A 20459-nucleotide genomic window follows, 5' to 3' on the forward strand; every position below is an offset into this window, starting at 1 on the left:
GACCAGCAGCCTTCCGCGGGCTCAATGCTGGACCGGGGATGCTCTACAATAGAAATGCTTTAATTAATAACAATAACATTTTTAGCTTTATCACCAAAGAAGATACAAAGTGGAAGGATACAGACTTCTTTCCATTGGGATTACTTTTTTCATTTGTTTGATTTTTGATTTTTGAGGATTCCAAAGGTCAGAAGATTTGACGAAAAAAACTGGAGTGCAGAAAACCAAAATGAAACCAAGAGTCTTGCTGGCGTGCCTGGCAGTGTTCTACTGTTTGAGTAAGTATAGTTTATCTTTTAAATTCTTTAAAATGTAGCTCGCTCCAGCTGTTGGAGAGGATGCTGCTGCAGCTCAGAGAGCTCTGTTGCTGCTTTGACTTTGACTATGAGTAAACTTTGTCACTCATATTTCAAACATCCAGTTTATCTACTGAAATCTAGAATCATCCTTATTACAGCTTGCTTGTTGAAGATCCAATTGTTTCCAATTGAACCTGTCAGTAAGTTAACTAGATCTATGTTCCATCACTGTTCCTGTGTTTGGAGTGACTTACATGGTTGTAAGTGGAGAGAACAAATCCAGGTATCACCAGTGACCAACTGATTCCACGTAACTGAAAACTCTTATCAATGTTTATGATTATCACTGATCCCCTATATGAAAATGTACAATATGCAAACACAAAGTGACTCTAATTATCTGCATATAAACAGAAGCAAAGCATTAAGTTCCTTAACATTTACATTTACATTTAGTCATTTAGCAGACGCTTTTATCCAAAGCGACTTACAGGAAGAGTAAAAGCAAACAATCAAGGTATAGTGCAATAATAATTAGTGCATCAATAAGTGCTAGTGACGATTCTTTGAGGAGTACATTAAGAACTGTGCATCTGATAAAATTCATGTAGACAACACAATCCACTTTTACTGCTATGTCCCTCAAATGTGGTATATACATGTATAACTCTAACCCCAACCCTCTAAAACAGGTAAAGCAGAAGACTATTGAATTTACATTTATTTGGGATGCACTGTATCATTCACATAACTCCTAAAAATATGAATACATATGGGTGATCTTGAATAAAGATTACCAGATTTATAAAGGTCATCAAATATAATTTGACTAAAGAAGAAAACAGTAGTTTAATAAATAATCCAAAAAAAGTTCAAGGTCCACTTACTATCTCATTCTCCAGATTTTACATGACAAACTCTGTCCACTGCACAAGACTGTGAAGTACAGAAGCAAGTATGTGGACACTTAAACATTTAAGTTGTTTGCATCAGGGGAGACTTTCTATGTAATCAGAGCATTTATGCACCCGGTACTAATTTATTCATATTTCCAAACTTCATACAAACAAAATAGCATTTTAAAGAAAAATGCAAACCTCAAGGTCAGGTTTCTGTACAGTTGTTTTAAATGCATAACATAACGAACAGCAGTGTTGCAGACGGTACAGCAGCCCCATCTTTAACTCAGACCAGAGAGTCCTGACCTCTGACCTTTTGGAGGGGGTTTGGGCTGCAGGTCGTCCTGGTCAGTGGAGCAGACTGTGGGAGATGATCAGGCACAACAGACACCCCCCCCCTCCAAAGTCTTCAGTGAGCTGACCTTCACACCCTCATCTCCATAACACTGCCCTAGTCGCCGCTCAGATTGAGACCTTATTAAAAATGTGTGTGGACGGTAATCCCCCTACAGCTGCCCATGACCGTGTCCTCGACAACCCTCCCCGTCAGGGTTCACACCCACACACACACAGTGTCCACAATGGGGCAGGCCAGCACAAACACCCCCTGGTTTTAATCCAAAGCTGGGACACAAAGGGCCTGCGGTGGCCAGTGTGTGACAGAAAAGAGACAAATATCTCAATTTGTGAAGAGTTTAAGCTAATGCTAATAGGATTTATACCTTGTAAAGGTGTGATGCTGAGGCTGATGGGGCTTTCTGTGCCAGGCCCTCACCCAGTATTCAACTGACTATATGATGTGTTAACTCTGTGAACCTCAATGCAACTTTTATCAGTCTAGTCCAGCAAGATGAATATGTGTTAAATATAAATGCACATAGTTTGATCAATAACCTGTAAGTGTCCAGCTGGTTAAACTACTGCTTATGGGGTTTTGACTTTCAAGATATACTGTCAGTCATGTTCACTACTTCCATAGAATCAATACAACCTGGTCTCACAGGAATCCGTGAAATAGCCACGGATTTGTGTAACTCAAAATCCGTGGAATAGCCACGGAATCACTCAAATTTCTGTGAAACTGACACAGATTTCGCTACAATGCAAGTTAAAGACAGTCATATCCCGTGGCTATTCCATGGATATTTTTTCCTATTGGTTTGTTCCAAGTCACGTGACTTTCAAGGTCCAGGCGGTCAGAACAAAAAACATGGCGGACAGTTCCCTCATTTTTAGTGAAAAAATCAATATTTTGACTTAGTTTCAGCATAAAAATGGATTTTGATCACATTTCTAGCGAGAAATATAGGTTTTATTTTCTAAATATTCACTCAGTGAATGTACATAATCACTTTGTATGTTGGAATAGCCACGGGATATGACTGTCATTAACTTGCATTGTAGCGAAATCCGTGTCAGTTTCACGGAAATTTGAGTGATTCCGTGGCTATTCCACGGATTTTGAGTTAAGCAAATCCGTGGCTATTTCACGGATTCCTGTGAGACCAGGTTGAATCAATAATATCTGCACAAGAACCTCAAACTACTAGTTGTCTTCTGTGACTGTCCCATTAGAGTAGAGCAGTTTCATTGGTAGGTTGTACTTCCAGTGGTGCTGCAGGAACAGCAGCTCTGTTGCACAGTGATGAGTCTCTGAGCATCCTGCCAGGCTTTTTGTTTTTAAATGAGATTTCGCCAATAAGAGTTTCTGCAGAGTGCTGTGAGCTGACACCTCACTGATTAAACTGCAGGACAAACAAAGAGGCCCTCTCTCCATCACATTACACATTATTGCTTATTGATCCAGCTGACTGGTGGGGACCATGATTTTGGCCAGGCTTTAGAAATCTGCACTCACCATAGGAAACTAACCTCCCAATGCAGATGGGACACCCTGGGTCCATGGGCCCATGGGGCCACTATCAGTTTATGCATAGGTAAGCATGTTATCAATTGGGTGCCAAACCTGATCCCACACTTAATTCCACCTTAGTCCACTCTTTATATCATAGGGAAAAATGTCTGATAGGTTTCACATTCAGGGTATTTGCAGTTTGAAGTTCTGTGAGAACATATTGAACAGGGCTTGGTTCTAAATCCCAGTTCAGCTTTGGTACTGATTCCAACTGAAATGTGTCTAAGGCACACTTAGTGTTTTATTTCCCAAGAATCACAAACTGTGCCAAAGCTCAGATATTCTATCACCACAAATATAAAACCTTAATGTTGGTAGACCAAATTTGATCAGACAAGGCTTAATTTAGTTGTCAGATAAATAAATATCATTTTTGTACCATCAGCTCATCTTACTGAGGTTGTTGCTCAGGTCTGGACATTGAACTTGGCACATGACACCCAGTAAATGACCATCAGTTGGCTTAAACAAAAGACCCTGGCAGACCCCCACCAGCAGCTAGCATAGCATGTTGGTTAAACACAGCTGAGAGAAGTGTCCCTGTCCGAATGAGGAGAGTTTTACTCCCATTAGGAGGACAAAGGAGGGAGCCCGCGGGTGCTGGGTTTCATGGCTGCCCAGCCACTCCCACCTTCCAGCTCAGACCTTAAACTGCACATTCATTGTTTCAAGTACTCCCTCATCTGAAACAGATCTAATAAGGGAGGAGGTCAGGGGCAAGGGAAGTATTACAAAATATAACACCTGAAATGTTGCATCTTTTAATGTGCTCTGATTCATTCATATTTAGATCAATTATGAAACATTTGCAAATACAAAGCTCCAACCCTAACCCATGAAGCTTCAACCTTATTCTCAACACAACCTGATATTTCTCAGGTTCATACTATCATTTCCAGCTCAAACCCATGCTTCCCTTCAAAGTTGTCTTTTGACTGGAGAGAAAATAACTTAATACATTAATAAAAACCATTTGAATATGCTGCTCAGGACCCTCTTCTCTGTTTTTACGAGGTGGCCAGAGATCTGTGAACATCAGGGGCTTCTGTCCCGCTAAACAAAAGCAGTAGCGGGCTGGACAAAAGCTGCCCCCCGCCACCCTCATCTACACATCCATCTCCTCACCTCTGACTCTCCCATGACCCCTGAGGGGCTTGGGGTTACAGGCACAGGGTGCTAGTGTGGGGGTTGCTGGACAACCCCCTCCCTTGAAAAAAATCTCATTACCATCCTAACCCCTTTATTGAAAATAGTCCAATCTCCAATGCCGTGCACTTAATCACAGCAGATGTAGGTCCAGCTCGTTGGAACTTATGTAGAATACATTTAACTCGTTGCCTTAAAGGTTGTTGTCTAACATCTTTAGTCCTGATACACTATTACCATCCATCCATCCTGATGCAGACAGTCTCACTGGATTTAAGACTAACTGGAAACAAGACAAGGGATTGATCCTGTGTCAGTGCCATTATGTCAAGGCACAAGGTTAGCTTCAGATACTGCAGCTTATTCAATACACAATCTAATACAGCAGTCCTTCAGTGAACCCTACGTTCAGAAACAGAGTCCTACTCTATTTCTGGAGCTGTATTTTGAGATGGTGTTGTATTGAACTTCACTGGCTGCATTGCATTGTGCTGACTGATGTTCCCATTTTGTCCACACAAGAATAAAAGTGACGGTAACACTTATAAACCTTATATAGGCCATTTAGAATGGCAAATATATCATTTATTAATGTTTAACTAACTAAATCATTTATAAATGACAACTAGATGGTATATTAATGTAAGTTCATAATTACTTTACCATTAACAAACAATTAAATTATAATTAATAGTTTATTAATAGTTTTAGTTGCACTCATTATAACATTTTTAACACCATATTAAGTATGTTAATGATTTTGAAATGATTCATATACCTTTAAGAAATTGGTTTAAAACATTTAAAGATGAAATATGCATAGCACTTTGTAAACGGTTAATAATTGGTTTATAAACCATCTATAAACATCGCTTAGTTGGTTATTGTAAAGTGTTACCAAAGTGACTTACATCTCTCATGTTCAGTGTCAACAAACCCTTGCATTTAGGCTTCAGAAAGATTGAAATGACTACAATTAAAATTTAAAAAAGAAACTCCACACAGAGAGGTAGATGTGTGGTTTTTCTTTGAAGTTTAACAGTCAGTCTGGTAAAAAAAAACTGATCCAGAGAGAGAGAGGAGCCCAGGTTTGACTTGGTAAAAAGTTACATATTTGATCTGTAACTGTGTATTAAAACTCATAAGTAGCACTTTTCATGTAACCTTGACCCCATCCAGGGTTACACTTGGCCAATATATGTATATAGCATAAAAACAAATGATGATATAACCCAGTTACCGGTGGCAGCAGATAATAACATCCTCATATGGAAAAGTAGCAGTCAGTGTTTAAAACAGAGTTGTGAATCATTGTCAGTTTCTTTAAGTTTAGGCAACAAAATTACTTCCCTACAGTTAGCCCAAAGAAGTAGGTAGGTTATGTAAAGCCTTTTACTTACTTTTTAATGCTCCTTTACATTACATTATCACGATCTTGTGCCAAATAGACACATTTTAGCTTATCCTATACATCCTACATGATTGCCTCTGCCTTCCATGACTTTATGTTGCCTCGTATAGCCTTGCATTGCCTTACCTTAGCAAATGTTTTTCATGTTGAGTTGTATTTTACTTTGGTATTTGGTCGTAGTGAACAGGCTGTGGAAAAAAGTCTAAAGTCTCTAAAGTGAAGACTTTAGAGCATTTAAACTTCCAAGATAATATCTAAACAAAAGAACAATATATACTATATTAGCAACCAGTTGTCATCTTGCTGCCAGTCTTGTTCCTGCCATGTTGTCATGTTTATTATCAAGAGGAAACCAGGCACAAAAATTAGATTTGCCTTCAAAGAGTCCTGCTATGACATAACCTAGTTTATGTGCAGCTTATTTACCATAAATGCTGCTCAACACCCCACCCCCACCACATCCGATCAACACTGGCCACCATGTGTTTGATAACCATGGCCACAGAATGCAATGCAAGTCCCCCTTTGGGAGCCCTGAATTTCATTACCAGGCCTGAGGGATGGGGAGTTTAGGGGGGTTGCAGGGTGCTATCAGCCCGGACCCACAATTCTGTCTTCTGGCTGCATCTGCTGGGTGGGAGATCTCTGAGGAGAAAGAGGACAGATGCTCATTTCTTCATGTGACACATCAGTGAAACCAATGTCAGATATCATGAAGGGGTGGGGCTGGGCTCAATCTATAATATGATGAGCAGTTACATCTGAAAAAATGAAAGTAAAATCTGATAATCCATGACATTAACTATTTTATCAACAAAGAGTCATCATCCTCCTTGTTTACAGAGGGATGTCCATGATGATGGCCATGTTTGTGGTATTTGTATATGCAATGCCATGATATGATTTTATTCAAGCCTTCTCTTATTTATTGCATTTGCATGTGCAGATGTCAGACAAGGTGAGGTAAAATTGTTAAATAGTCCTTTGAAACAAATGTCAAAAAGTCATATTTTCCATGCACTGCAAAAAAGGTGTGTCTAAAAACAAGATAAAAACACTAAATCTGAGGGAAATGATCTTGCTGCATGGACAGATAATTTCACTTGACAAGATTTCTTAAATTAAGATGTTTAAATCTAGAAATAAGCATGTTGAACGCTTAAAATAAGAAATTAACTCTTAAAACAAGATAAATTAAAGCTGCAAGCAGTGATGAACTGGCCCAAAAAAACCCTTTAGATTTAGAAGTGTTAGATAATTATCTCGTTTTAAGAGTTAATTTCTCATTTGAAGCATTCAACATGCTTATTTCTAGACCTTGTCAAGTGAAATTATCTGTCCATGCAGCAAGATAATTTCCCTCAGATTTAGTGTTTTTATCTTGTTTTTAAACAGCCCTTTTTGCAGGGTGGCATTTGTGGCATTTAGGAGGTCTCTATCCATGTAGATAGTTTTGGTTGTATTTATCTGCTTCCATCTTAGTACAGTGTTTCTTATTTCCAGAATCAGTAGACTGTGTAAATAAGGGGGACTCTGGAAAGACAAGTTACTGTTGAAAACTACATTTGACTGTATTGGGGGGTAAAAGCAAAACTTTCATATACTCAAAATTTCAGTTAAAAACCTGGTGGTATCTGCATTGCTAGTTACCACTAATGGTAAATGCACTGCCAAAAAGGTGTGTCTAAAAACAAGATAAAAACACTAAATCTGAGGGAAATGATCTTGCTGCATGGACAGATAATTTCACTTGACAAGATTTCTTAAATTAAGATTTTTAAATCTAGAAGTAAGCATGTTGTATGCTTAAAATGAGGAATTCACTTTTAAAACAATATAAATTATCTAACACTTCTTAATCTAAACTTTTTTTCATCTTGGTAAGAAACAAATAATTTGCAGTGCACTCTGCTCGGGCCAGTTCATCACTGCTTGTAGCTTTAATTTATCTTATTTCAAGCAGACAACATGCTGATTTCTAGATTTAACAATCTTAATTTAAGAAATATTGTCAAGTGAAATTATCTGTCGATGCAGCAAGATCATTTCCCTCAGACTTAGTGTTTTTATCTTGTTTTTAGACAACACTTTTTTGCAGTGTGAGAATATGATTTTGTTTTTTATAGAAAATGAATGGGAATGGGATTGTGTACTGAAAATGATGCTGATGACATCAGCAGACAGCTTCAACCTGCCTTCAGAGTGAAAATGAACTTGACTGTGTGTGACAGCAGCTCACGGCTCAGTTGAAGGAAAAGGTATATTTAGTTGAACAGATGCGAGACTGTGCAGTGACATTGAAAAGGCATCAGCAGGTTCAAGTGCAACTGTGATTGTCACTGCTCTGCAGCTGGGAAGGAAAGCGTCTATCTGAGGTTCAAGGTTCTTTGCATATGAGGACATTAACACCCAAAAAGACTGAAAGACTAAGGGCGAGAGTGTCACTAAGGTCACGGAGAGGAGGGGACAAGGGTGAGGAAGAGAGCTCTGGTGGCATGGGAAAGTCACCTCAGAGATGGAGCTAAAAGGATGGGAAGAGACGGGAGGGGTGGAGGGGATGCATAAGAAGGGGCAGATGGTGCCCTTTGGTGCATGGTGGCTGACGGGAGTTTTTACAGAGGTTAGGTGCAAATAAGCATAGTCACAACACTATTGTCATAATCGGCCCCTGCTTCAATGGAGGCTCTCCTAACTTGACCCCAGCAACCCTTGCCAGTGTTTCCCTCCCCAGCTCGGGTATTGTTGTTGCCCTCTCTGGCTGGATGGCTCGCTGGCATCCAGCTTCCATTGTGGCTCGCCTTCAGTAAAAACTGTTATAGGCCGCAAAAACCAAAGGACCATCAATCAAATGAGGAGGTTTCTGAGGTTTTTCAGGCAATAAGGGTACGAGGGTTCTCTGAGACTTGATGTCCGACAGAGAAGCCCCCCTTTGTGCTATTGTCTTTGGAACCATGAGATGTTTGTGGGTTTGAGATGAAAAATAGTGAGATTTTTTCTATGATACGCAAAAATCCTCCTTTGTCCCTATACAAAACACCCCTGCAGTTAGGCTGCTCTTCCACAAACAGTGCATTCAGTGTTAAAGCAAAACTTTATAAGGTTCTTTATGACAGATTCATTCACTGGTTTCAGACTTCAGACGTTCTTCAGTGAGGACTGAACAAAAAGGACCACTGGACTGCAGTTCAGTTATATTTTTACAAACAATGTAGACCCCTAAGATGGCACCGCCACAAGTCTCAAGTCAATGTTCATAAATGCATTCAAGTACATTTACTGAGTCTTTATGCATGTGTTTCTGTATTGTTGCATGTGGAGTCTGATAGTTGTGTGCCTGATGCTGTATTTTAACCTGTAAAGTGTGCAGAGAGAGTGCTTGAATGATGTGTTCTTGAAACAAACTGAAGTTATAAAAAGGGATGAGTGGTTGCTCAACAATGTGTAAAATGTAAAATGGGGACAACACAGAATAAACAGGAAGGCAATCCAGGCATCCAAGAAAAAATATCAACAAGGATGTATTAAAAAAGGGCTGTAGGCCAGGACCTACTTTATGATCAGTGGATGCCACAGATCATACTATATGACTATAATGTTCAAGTCTTAGAGTGCTTTCACACTGTAAGGCTACTATACATACAGACACATGTTGCCCAAAGATGCTTGGACCAGATAACTGCCAGGACCAGTCATCAGACAACCGTTCTACCTCCTGAGCCTCACACTTGCTCCCACAACGATTTTTAAAAAAAAATATTTTGGAGCACCTGGAATTTGAAGTTGACCCATAAAGACCTCTATAACTTTATGCAGGAGTGTGCCTATGTTACCTCAGATTAATAATAAAATAAAGAATTTCACCTGTCTTTCATGCATTTTCACAGATGAAAAAGATAACTTTGAAAAGTTAAAGCAAAACTTTATAAGGTTCTTTATGACAGATTCATTCACTGGTTTCAGACTTGCTTCTTCAGTGTGGACTGAACAAAAAGGACCACTGGACTGCAGTTCAGTTATATTTTTACAAACAGTGTAGACCTCTAAGATGGTACCGCTTAAACTTGAATTCATCCTATGTCTGAGCTGCGGGGTTATCTGCATTATTAACAGCTTTAAAATGTCCCGTCCTCCTTTCTGTCATGGCTGCTATTCATGCTAGCTTGATACCTAACCCCAACAATGTCTCCCTCCTGTCTGCAGGTGGCTGTTTGTCCTCGGAGCTGTCTTTCCTGCTGGAGCCGAGTGATGTGATCGCAGTGAGGGAAAGGCCGCTCATGCTGGACTGTAGGGTGCAGGGGGACGAACCAATCATGGTAACGTGGCGTAAAAACGGGGTGCCTTTACCCACCAGCCAGCGGATTCAGGTGCTGGCTAATGGCACGCTGTTCATCCAGAGCTTCCAGAAGAGAAGAGAGGGGAGTGACGCGGATATGGGCGAATACGAGTGTGCTGCCCAAAATCGCTATGGCATGCTGGTCAGCCGCAAGGCCAAAGTCCATTTGGCATGTAAGTGTTTTACGGTATAGTGCAACACAACACATTCAGCATGTTTTACACCATACACTAAGGCTGGGCGATATGGACCAAAAGTCATATCCTGATATATTTAGGCTGAATATCGAAATACTATATACACTACTGGTCAAAAGTTTTAGAACACACCAACTTTTCCAGAATTTAATTGAAAATGATGTAGTTTAATGTCTCAGTGTACTCTGAAATTAATGCACATTTGCAACATTTAAAATTCTTTATTGAGCAAGATAGTGTTTTGAAAATAAAAAAAGATTCAAAATCACATTTTATGTTGAACTAAAGGACTAAAAAAAGACACAAAATGACCAAAAAAAAGACACAAAATGACAAAAAAGACACCAAAAGACACAAAATGACTTACAAAGACATGAAAAGAATTCAAAAATGGACAAAATAGCCCAAGACTCCATAGAGTTAAGTTGTTAACCCATTTCTTGTTCCCTGAAAAAAGGCCTACTTGCATAATTCTGAAATGTAGCCTACATTATCTTTCAGTTTTGGTTAAGCTTACCTTTTTTTATTTACCTCTGGCAGTTCACCACTTACCTTCGTACCCTTTCAAGCTGTTCATTTGACTTGAACTGCTTGAATTTAAATAAAAAAAGGAAAAATTGGGGTGTTCTAAAACTTTTGACCGGTAGTGTATATATCCCAATATTTTTATCACGAAGTGAGAGCAAATGTTCAGTCAAAGTAAAAGCTAAATATAGGGCGTCCCGGTGGCTCACACTGGTAGAGTGTGTACCATTAAGGCTGCCTTGCTGCAGTGGACCCGGGTTCGAATCCAGCCTGAGGTCCCTTTGCTGCATGTCTTCCCCTCTGTCTCCCTCTTTCTATCTGTCACTATCTAATAAAGCAGTAAAATGCCCAAAACATAATCTTTAAAAAAAAAAAAAGTAAAAGCTAAATATGACATGTGACAAGTAGTTTTATTGAAACCGTTTATTTAAGTAAAACATAAATACTGTATAACAACAGGATTATCTTTTTTATTTTTAAATCAAAGCTCCATAAAGTGCACATTTCTTAAATAAAAACAGCCTATGAAATAAAATAGGCCAATCTTTCCAATCCACAGTTACTCACATGACCTTTTTATTCCAGTGAGTTTTGTTGATCGAGTGTATATGATGTAGATTATATATGTATAGGGAAATCTTAATTGAATCTTATCCACTTAAAAAACAAACAGGCATTTTAATATCCATATGTCTGCATTATCCACACGCCATAAAGCTGCATAGTTTAGAGGATCTCCCACAGGTAAACACCACATGTTGCCTTTTCTCTGTCAAAACATCCTATAGTCTTAGTTATAAATGATGCGTCACACAGTGAACACCTCTGTATCATACTTGGCAACCCAAGCCCCCCTTGGACTCTTTCATCCTTTGGTGTCCGAGGCAACAGGAGCTCACCAACACATGGCAGCTTCTCATTATGGAGAAGCAATAAGTTACACTGCTCCGCACATTACTGTAAAGCCAATAAAACCAGGGCTGTGTGGTTAATCCAGGAGAGTTACAGCTCAGGTTAGTTCAGTCAATGTGTTTGCAACCTGGAAGTGGTAATGATGCTTTAGTCTCTCTGAGAATGACATCTCATTCAACCTTTGGGCATACAGGACATGGCAATATTAATGAGCAAAACTGGAAAACTGTGGCCTGTCAAAATATGTTGTGGTGAAAAGTGACAAAGGCCACAAATACTTTTTGAATGGCTCATAAAATAGTGAGAAGATTAAAAATTAAAAAAGACACGAATCAGTGTCTCGTATGCTCCAAAAACACTGGAACCTATATTTCCCACAATGCAACCTTAGATCTTCCCTCTCAGCATTTGACATCATTATGGCTTTGTTTCTTTCTCACAAGATATGAAACTAAAAAATTATTATTATTATTATTATTATTATTATTATTATTATTATTATTATTATTATTTTTGTTAACATTATTTTTTTCTTAATTATTATTGTTATCATTATTATTATTATTATTATTATTATTATTATTATTATTATTATTATTATTATTATTATTAACATTACTATTATTTTTATTATTATAATTATTATTATCATTATTATTGTTAACATTATTTTGTCTTAATTATTATTATTATTATTATTATTATTATTATCATTATTATTATTATTATTGTTGTTGTTAGTATTCTTAGTATTAAAAGTTTTATTTTTATTTTATTTTATTATTATTATTATTATTATTATTATTGCTATTATTATAAATAGTGTTATTATTATTAATATGATCATCATTATTATTTTTATTATTATTGTTATTCTTGTTGTTGTTAGTATTCTTATTATTAATAGTATTATTTTTATTTCTATTTTATTTTATATTATTATTATTATTATTATTATTATTATTATTATTATTATTATTATTGCTATTATTATAAATAGTGTTGTTATTATTATAAATATGATCAATATTATTATTATTATTATTGTTGTTGTTGTTGTTAGTATTCTTATTATTAAAAGTATTATTCTTATTTTTATTTTTATTTTATTTTATTATTATTATTGTTATTATTATTATCACTGAGGCTGATGTTCGTGTGGTTTCCTCTTCAGCTCTTCCTAAGTTCCACACCCACCCACTGTCCATGTCAGTGGATGAGGGAAGCGTAGCTCGCTTCCAGTGTCAGATCAACGGAGTCCCTGAAGCTAACATCACCTGGGAGAGAGACAGAGTCCGACTCAACACCACAGACATCAGGTAACACACAGGAGCTCCACACATGTTTCCATGAGATGTGAAGATGATGTGGGGTTGGATTTGTGTCTTCTTCTTCAGTCAGGGACGCGTCAATAATCTCATCCAATTTTTAGCTTTCAAGATGACAAGGATTTAATAGGTTAAAACAAGAGACAGAAATCATAAATATCCATAACTGTTTCAAAGGATAGGGTCTCTTCAAAGCCCTTAAATGAGTATTTCAAAGGAAATAATGGAAGTCTAAAAGAAGACTGATTGAAAATATTTTGCACTGCTTTATTTTCAGTGGTGGTACATTTACTTAAGTACAATTTAGAGGTACTGGTACTTTACTTAAGTTCCATTTTATGTAACTTTATACTTCTACTTCACTACATTTTGAGGCAAATATTGTACTTTTTGCTCCACTACATTTATCTGACAGCTTTAGCTACTTTACAGGCCGAGATTGAACATGAAAACATGATCAATTCATCATCATCATGATCAAAAATTTGCGCGAAAAATGTTATTTTTATGATTTATGAGAAAAAAGTGGGGGGAAAAGCAACTTTTTTCTCCCAGATTCACCACTTTAAATCTCATAAATCTACGCATTTATTTTCTCGTAGATTTGCCACTTTAATCTCGTAAACTTTTTTCTCAAAATATTATTTTCGTATGTTTTTTTTTACACATTCTGGCAGCATGTAATATCCTTCAATATTCTCTAGGCTTGAAATTTGGAATTTGCAAGAATTTCAATGAGTGTCCTATTAAGGATTAAAGTGGTGAATCTGGGAGAAAAAAAGTTGCTGTCAACTTTTTTCGCACAGATTTGCCACTTTAAATCTAGCAAATTTGCAAATTGTTTCTCGAAATATTACCTGAAGTTACCAAATATAGTTCTTTGCCTGATAAAGGGTTAAACACCTGTTTACCATTTATAAATGATGGTTATTGTAAAGTGTTACCATCGCATTATATAATAGAATGTATTTGTACGCCATAGCGTACTTGTATGAGTTGATAAACTTCTCCTCCCTGTCCAGATACACTCTCCTGCCGATGGGTATCCTCCAGGTGACCGGGGTCAGGCAGGCGGACGCAGGCGTTTTCCGCTGTGTCGCCACCAACATCGCCAACACTCGTTACAGCCACGAGGCCATGCTCAACATCACTGGTAGGTGGACACACATATACAAGTAGCTCTGTGTGTTTATTAACCTGTAAGGATCATAGGAATGTGTCCATGTCAAAGACCTTTAGAGGGCCAGGTGCTCAAAGTTAAAAAGAGGCACTCTTTTTTTTAAAACGTCCCAAAATTTATTCAAATCTTCTTTTAACCCTTTATAGGGCACTCATCTAAGTACTTGCACTGCAAATTATTTGTTTCTTACCAAGATAAAATAACTTAGATTTAAAAGTGTTAGATAATTTATCTTGTTGTAAGAGTTAATTTCTTATTTCAAGCGTTCAACATGCTCATTTCTAGATTTAACAATCTTAATTTAAGAAATCTTGTCAAGTGAAATTATGTGTACATGCAGCAAGATCATTTCCCTCAGATTTAGTGTTTTTATCTTGTTTTTAGACACACCTTTTTTGCGGTGTGGACATTGAAAATTTCAACCCTAAAGTGTTATTGGAGGATATGACAAGACTTTTACTTTTGTAACGAATGAAGGTCAATTGAGTTATTATTATTATTATTATTATCATTATTGTTATTATTACACTGATTGGTCAGGTGCCATGGTGTCACTATCTGTTCTTTGCCATATAAAGGGTTAATATGAAGGTTACTGCTTGTTAGTGTTTATTTTGTTTTATATTTGAATATACTTTTATATTTTTTTTATATTCTTCTGACTCCTCTGCAATAATCAATCGTAGAAATTAAAGTCACTGTATAAAATTGTAACTGAGACTGACAGCAGTCTAGTAATTATAATTATAACTAAATTATTAATATTTACTAAAGGTTAAATAAAGAAAACTTTGGATATCAAGAGGGAAAGGGCCATCCCCCTCTGCGCATACCTGTAGAGGTCATTGTCTTTACTGCGCTGTATCTCACTACAGTCAGATCGACAGCAGAAATTGTGTTGAGCTAAAAGCTTCATCATCTCATCCATATTCACTTTTTGTTTTCCCTTCATCGTTCCAGGTGGAGCTCCCAGAACCTACAAGGAGCCGGTCATCCTGTCAGGGCCCCAGAATCTGACCCTCACTGTCCATCAGACGGCCATCTTGGAGTGCATCGCCACAGGAAACCCAAGGCCCATTGTTTCCTGGAGCAGGCTAGGTACCACTTGGAGTTTCTACACTGCAAAAAAGTCAACTTGTGTTTTTTGGACTAAAACAGTGATTTAAGTTGGTAAAACTTGGAAATATAAATTATTGACATTTAGGGCAATAGTGTAAGTTAGCACAATAAAGGAATCCAGTTGTCTGCTCAAAAACAAGTTTGTGAGTTGTTGTTACTTATATCTTTAAGTTGGGGTTCAAAACAAGAGACAATAGTTCTGCTAACTCTAATTTCTTTGTTGTGAAATGCGGGAAAGCAGTGAAATTCGGTCATTAGCGAAAAAGCTAACGGCTAACTGATGCTAGCGGCTAACTGATGCTAGCGGCTAACTGATGCTAGCGGCGCTGCTTGTTACAGCTACAAGAGTAGCCATTAACATATCAATGCTAACTCAAAATTGTGGTCGCAACATTAGCTGACATTTCATAGTGGCGTTACAATCGTGCCAATTCAGCACATTGCAGAAATTAGCAGAAGTGAGGATTAAAAGTTATTACAGTGTAAAATTATAAGTTAGTACAATTTACAGTTGAGTTGACAAAACCCAACTTTTCTTTTTTTTGCAGTGTAATAGTTAGTTATTGACATGCAGCAAGCTTTCAGTTGTATTGCACACCTCATCTCTGTGTGTGTCTCTGACCATCAGACGGACGCTCCATCGGGGTGGAGGGTATCCAGGTTCTGGGGACGGGGAACCTGATGATCTCAGATGTTTCCCTGCAGCACTCTGGTGTGTATGTGTGTGCTGCAAATCGACCCGGTACCAGGATGAGACGTACTGCACTCGGACGACTTGTGGTACAAGGTGAGTCCATACAGAGACATCCTGCTCTACTGTACTCTCTACGGGCCAGCCGGGCTCTTCACTAACCATCCAACTGATATTGTACTGACCAACTCTACACAAAGGCATCTACCAAGGATGTTAAATACTCTTCTATACTATCAAGCGAGAGGAACAAGTTGTAATATACAGGTACATCTCAAAAAATTTTAATATCGTGAAAAAGTTCAATATTTTTTGTCCATTATTTCAGAAAGTGAAACTCGTATATTATATAGATTTATTACACATAAAGTGAAATTTCAATTTTTCAAGCCTGTAATTCTAGTCATTTTGATGATAATGGCTTACAGATAGTAACATAAAAATCAGAGTCACAGCGCTCCCGTCATCTCCATCGTTGCGTTTAAGGTAGTAATCTGCTCTGTTTCATATCAGTCTTTTCCTAGTCTTGGGTTTGGATCATATCAGACGTGTTTGATATTATCTCAAGTATCAGTTACATAAAACAATCACCAACCAATAGTTGAGCGGTGGAAAGGTCCCCGGTTCCAGACCGGCCAGTAAAACCACTTCCACAGGAAAAAGGAACATCACAATAATGCTAGTAAGCTCAGTCATAAATAAAAATATACTGATGTCATATATTTACGGCCACAAAATATAATTATTCAATTAAACAAATTATAATTAAATAGGACATAAATGTAAAATCATGAATTCATTTCTAAATGTTCCTTTCCTTTATTCTTCCTTATATCTATTTTTACTGTAAAATAGTCAACTTTTCATGTCAGAAAAACAGAAACCCTTTTTCAGCTTTGTGAGGGGGCATTTTGTGGCGTCTTCTCCTCTTCTTTTTGTTGTTTTTTTTCACTTTCCAGTTGTTTCTTTTAATATAACAATACATCAGTGTAGGACATGGTGCACTTAAAAGGTAAACTGAAGACAACTCACTTTGAATGATATATAAACATATAAAAACTGCAATGTAATCATGCTGTTCTATAAACTGACCATCTGACCATCTGCAGCCTTTTTTATAATTGTGGATGAGGAAGAAAAAAATTCAATAGCAAAGCTCCACCCTTTGTCCTCACCTTTGCCCCTGGTTTTTGGGGGGGTGGGGGAGCAGTGACACCTTGGTTCAGCTGGGTGTGTCTAGTGGGGGGGCTCATCCATCACCCTATATCCTTACGCTCAGCCAATTATTTCTCACTGTCATTATCTGTGTATGACATCAGCTGTCCTGAGGCTCATTTAGCAGCTCAGCTCCCAGAGTGTTGGAGGACAGGACAGACTTCAGACTTCAGATAACACACACTGAACCAACAACACCAACATGAACATGAACATAAATACATGACTCAGGACTCTGAGTCTTTACTTGCCACCACAGAGAAATAAGCCTAGGTACACAACAGGCAGGCTGGGAGTTGAAACTCACTCCAGTACTGTGTGCTACTTCATAGTATAACTTCATCACATTTTACAAGTAAATATACTTTTTATTCCATTCCATTATCCAACAGTTTCAGTTATGAGTAAGAAGATTAGCAATTACATTTATTTTTACAAAATGGCAAAAATGTTTACATGGTAGTGTTTCTATTTCTGTGAAGGATATTCATACTTCTATTACCAGTGTACAGTAACACAATTTTTTTTTATTGTTGTTTGCACAAGAAAGAACAGTACAAGAAACAGTTAAAGAAAATGCAGGAAAGATCAAAAAGCCCAAAGGGCTTATACGCGACCCTCCTTCTTAAACCTATAAGTAACTATACTTTACTTAAATTACATAGCTATATGAAAATAAAAAAAATACGAACAAAATATAAACAAAAACAAATAATACAAAAGTTGTAAAACATCTATTTTTGAGCTTGGTCTTAAACGTATGTAAAGAGGAAAATTTTTTATTTTTTATGTCATTCCACAGCACCGCACCTTGATAAACAAATGAGAATTTAAGATGTGCATGATAATGAGAATTAAACTCAAAGTAACGATGAAAAAAGTTAGGTAAAGATGCAGGAAGGCAAATGACTTTATATTACTCTATTATACATGTAGTCACAATAATATTAAAGTGCTACTCCATTCATTTTGCTTTGCACTTCCATAAAGTTGAAGGACTTGAGATTGAAAATAGCATGCACAGAGGCCAGTATTTCCAGAATTTTACACCCCAGCATGAGTCAAACATTACAGGATCCTACATTTCCGATAATGCAACTGATAGCATTTTTCTATTTAGAGCCTCCCTGTCAGATAAATATTAATATCTGTCAAACTTTGTGTAAAGTTGGTGGTGAATCCCCAAATGTCTCCCAGATCCCTGTTGATATTCATTCAGCTGCTGCCTGTGCTATTTACACTGTGATGCTGCTGTAGGCTGCTATTACACTCAAACACTACACTTTATTCATGTATTTTAAATCAATGAGATCACATGACTTTGGAGTAAAAGTACTCATTATGCAGAATGGCCCCACTCAGATTGTTTTATATATTCCAGATATATTATTGAATTATTATTTTTGTTGCATTTATTTAAGCAGTGTTCAGATTTTCTTAAGATTTTCTTAGATTTTCTTAAATTGATCATGTTTTTCATGTAAAATCTCAATCTGAAAAGTAACTAAACTAACTGAAGCTGTCAGCAAAATGTAGTGGAGTATAAATATACAGTTACATAGAATTTAAATACTCAAGTAAAATACAAGCACCTCAAAATTGTACTTGAGTAAATGTTCTTTCCACCACTGGCTTTATACTGAAAATTCAAACAAAGAATAATATTTAATGAAATCACATTTCATTTGTTGTTATTTGTAATCAAAGAACAACAAACCAAATCAATGACTATATCTGCAGTATATTGATATAATATGTGTCTCTGTGTTCCTGCTGTGACCAGGTCAATCATGCTCTCACAGAGATTGGCAGTGAATCTGATGTCGAGGCTGATCTCTAATATATTCATTCATGTATTGATCAATGTGCTCTTGCTTTCATTTGGGGGGTTTAAGAGAACAAACTGCTTTAGGCTTTGGTCATCTGGTCACATGACCATCCACAAAATGGTTTATAGTGTTAAAGCCCAAGTCCTGGAGGCAAGAGCTGATAGATATGCTTTATATTGACATTTGTATATGCTGGGGTTGTTTAACATTTATGGACTCAGATACGTTTCAGTAGGATTTAGATCTTTAAATGATGCTTTTGAAAGAAGATAATACCAAAAGGCTGAGAGAAAAACAAATAGGTTCTCACTCACAGTTCCTACTCTGTGCTTTTTACACTGACGATCCAAAAGCAAAAAGCAGTAACATTTCCATTAATATCATTTGTGCACACATTTTACTTTTTTTTTTGGTTACTAGATAGATAGATAGATAGATAGATAGATAGATAGATAGATAGATAGATAGATAGATAGATAGATAGATAGATAGATAGATAGATACAGAATAGAACAAGGACACTTAAGAAGTTAAAAAAAGAACATCAGTTGGTAGGATGGTTGGCAAGATGATGGTAATTAAACTGGTGATATGATGGCAACAATGCTATAGTGACTAGGCGGTATATAATAATAATAATAGTACAGTATATAATATATATAATATAATATGTAATAATAGATAATAAACAATATAAAAATAAAATGAAAAATATAAATAAAGTAATAATTATGTGTAACATAATATGATATATAATATATAATAATAATAGTAATAATAATAATAATAAATAAGGCCGGCAAGTATGTTAAATGTATATACAGACAGGCTTTGCAGTTATTCCTGAACATCATTATCAGCTCCAAATCTATTTGACTCATAGTCATAAAGACATTTTAGAGCTAAAGTCAAGTTCAGTGGGAATCAGTGTGTAGTGTGCGGAGGTCTATGTGTGTGTTTGAGTGTCCATGGTCATGGTCAGGATGGAGGGACAAAGAAGACAATATACAAAGAGACAAAAAGTGGAGCACAGCCAGACGGTCAATGCAGGGTGCAAGGTGCAGGAAGGGGGTGGGAAGCAGCCTGATTAATGACCTGCAACCTCTGACCTCTGACCCCTGACCCCCCCTGACCTTGATAGGAGGATTCAGGACGTATGTCCGTAAAAACGGTTGGATCGAGGGAGGAGGCGGTGATGGACAGATAGGGATGTGGAAGGAGAAGGGGGTGTGGTCTCAGAGACAATTAGGGAAAGCTGGAATGAAAAGCGTCTTGGTGGAGGGGTCAGGTCAGGGCCAGCCATTTTGGAGAATAGTGCATTAAATATGCTCGTCCCTCCCTTCCTCCCTCCCTGCTGAGCTACATAATAATAAGTTCTTGCCTAAATGTGTTGGCTACAATTTAAAAAAATATATGTAAATGCTGGTAATTTTTATATTCCATGGCATTTGCAGACCCTA

General features: G+C 37.1%; 1 protein-coding gene across 1 annotated transcript in view; it reads left to right on the forward strand.

The window, feature by feature from the left end:
• The window catches only part of si:ch211-57n23.4 (immunoglobulin superfamily DCC subclass member 3), a 33627-nt gene that overhangs the window by 193 nt on the left and 12975 nt on the right, over positions 1 to 20459 (forward strand). Inside the window, exons 2-6 of the mRNA XM_059350272.1 lie at positions 9871 to 10176; positions 12812 to 12956; positions 13988 to 14118; positions 15106 to 15243; positions 15893 to 16051. Coding sequence (XP_059206255.1) covers positions 9871 to 10176; positions 12812 to 12956; positions 13988 to 14118; positions 15106 to 15243; positions 15893 to 16051 — 879 coding nt within the window. The remainder of the gene's footprint in view (positions 1 to 9870; positions 10177 to 12811; positions 12957 to 13987; positions 14119 to 15105; positions 15244 to 15892; positions 16052 to 20459) is intronic.

The sequence above is a fragment of the Centropristis striata genome, chromosome 14 (genome assembly GCF_030273125.1).
Source record: "Centropristis striata isolate RG_2023a ecotype Rhode Island chromosome 14, C.striata_1.0, whole genome shotgun sequence".
Lineage (NCBI taxonomy): Eukaryota > Metazoa > Chordata > Actinopteri > Perciformes > Serranidae > Centropristis > Centropristis striata.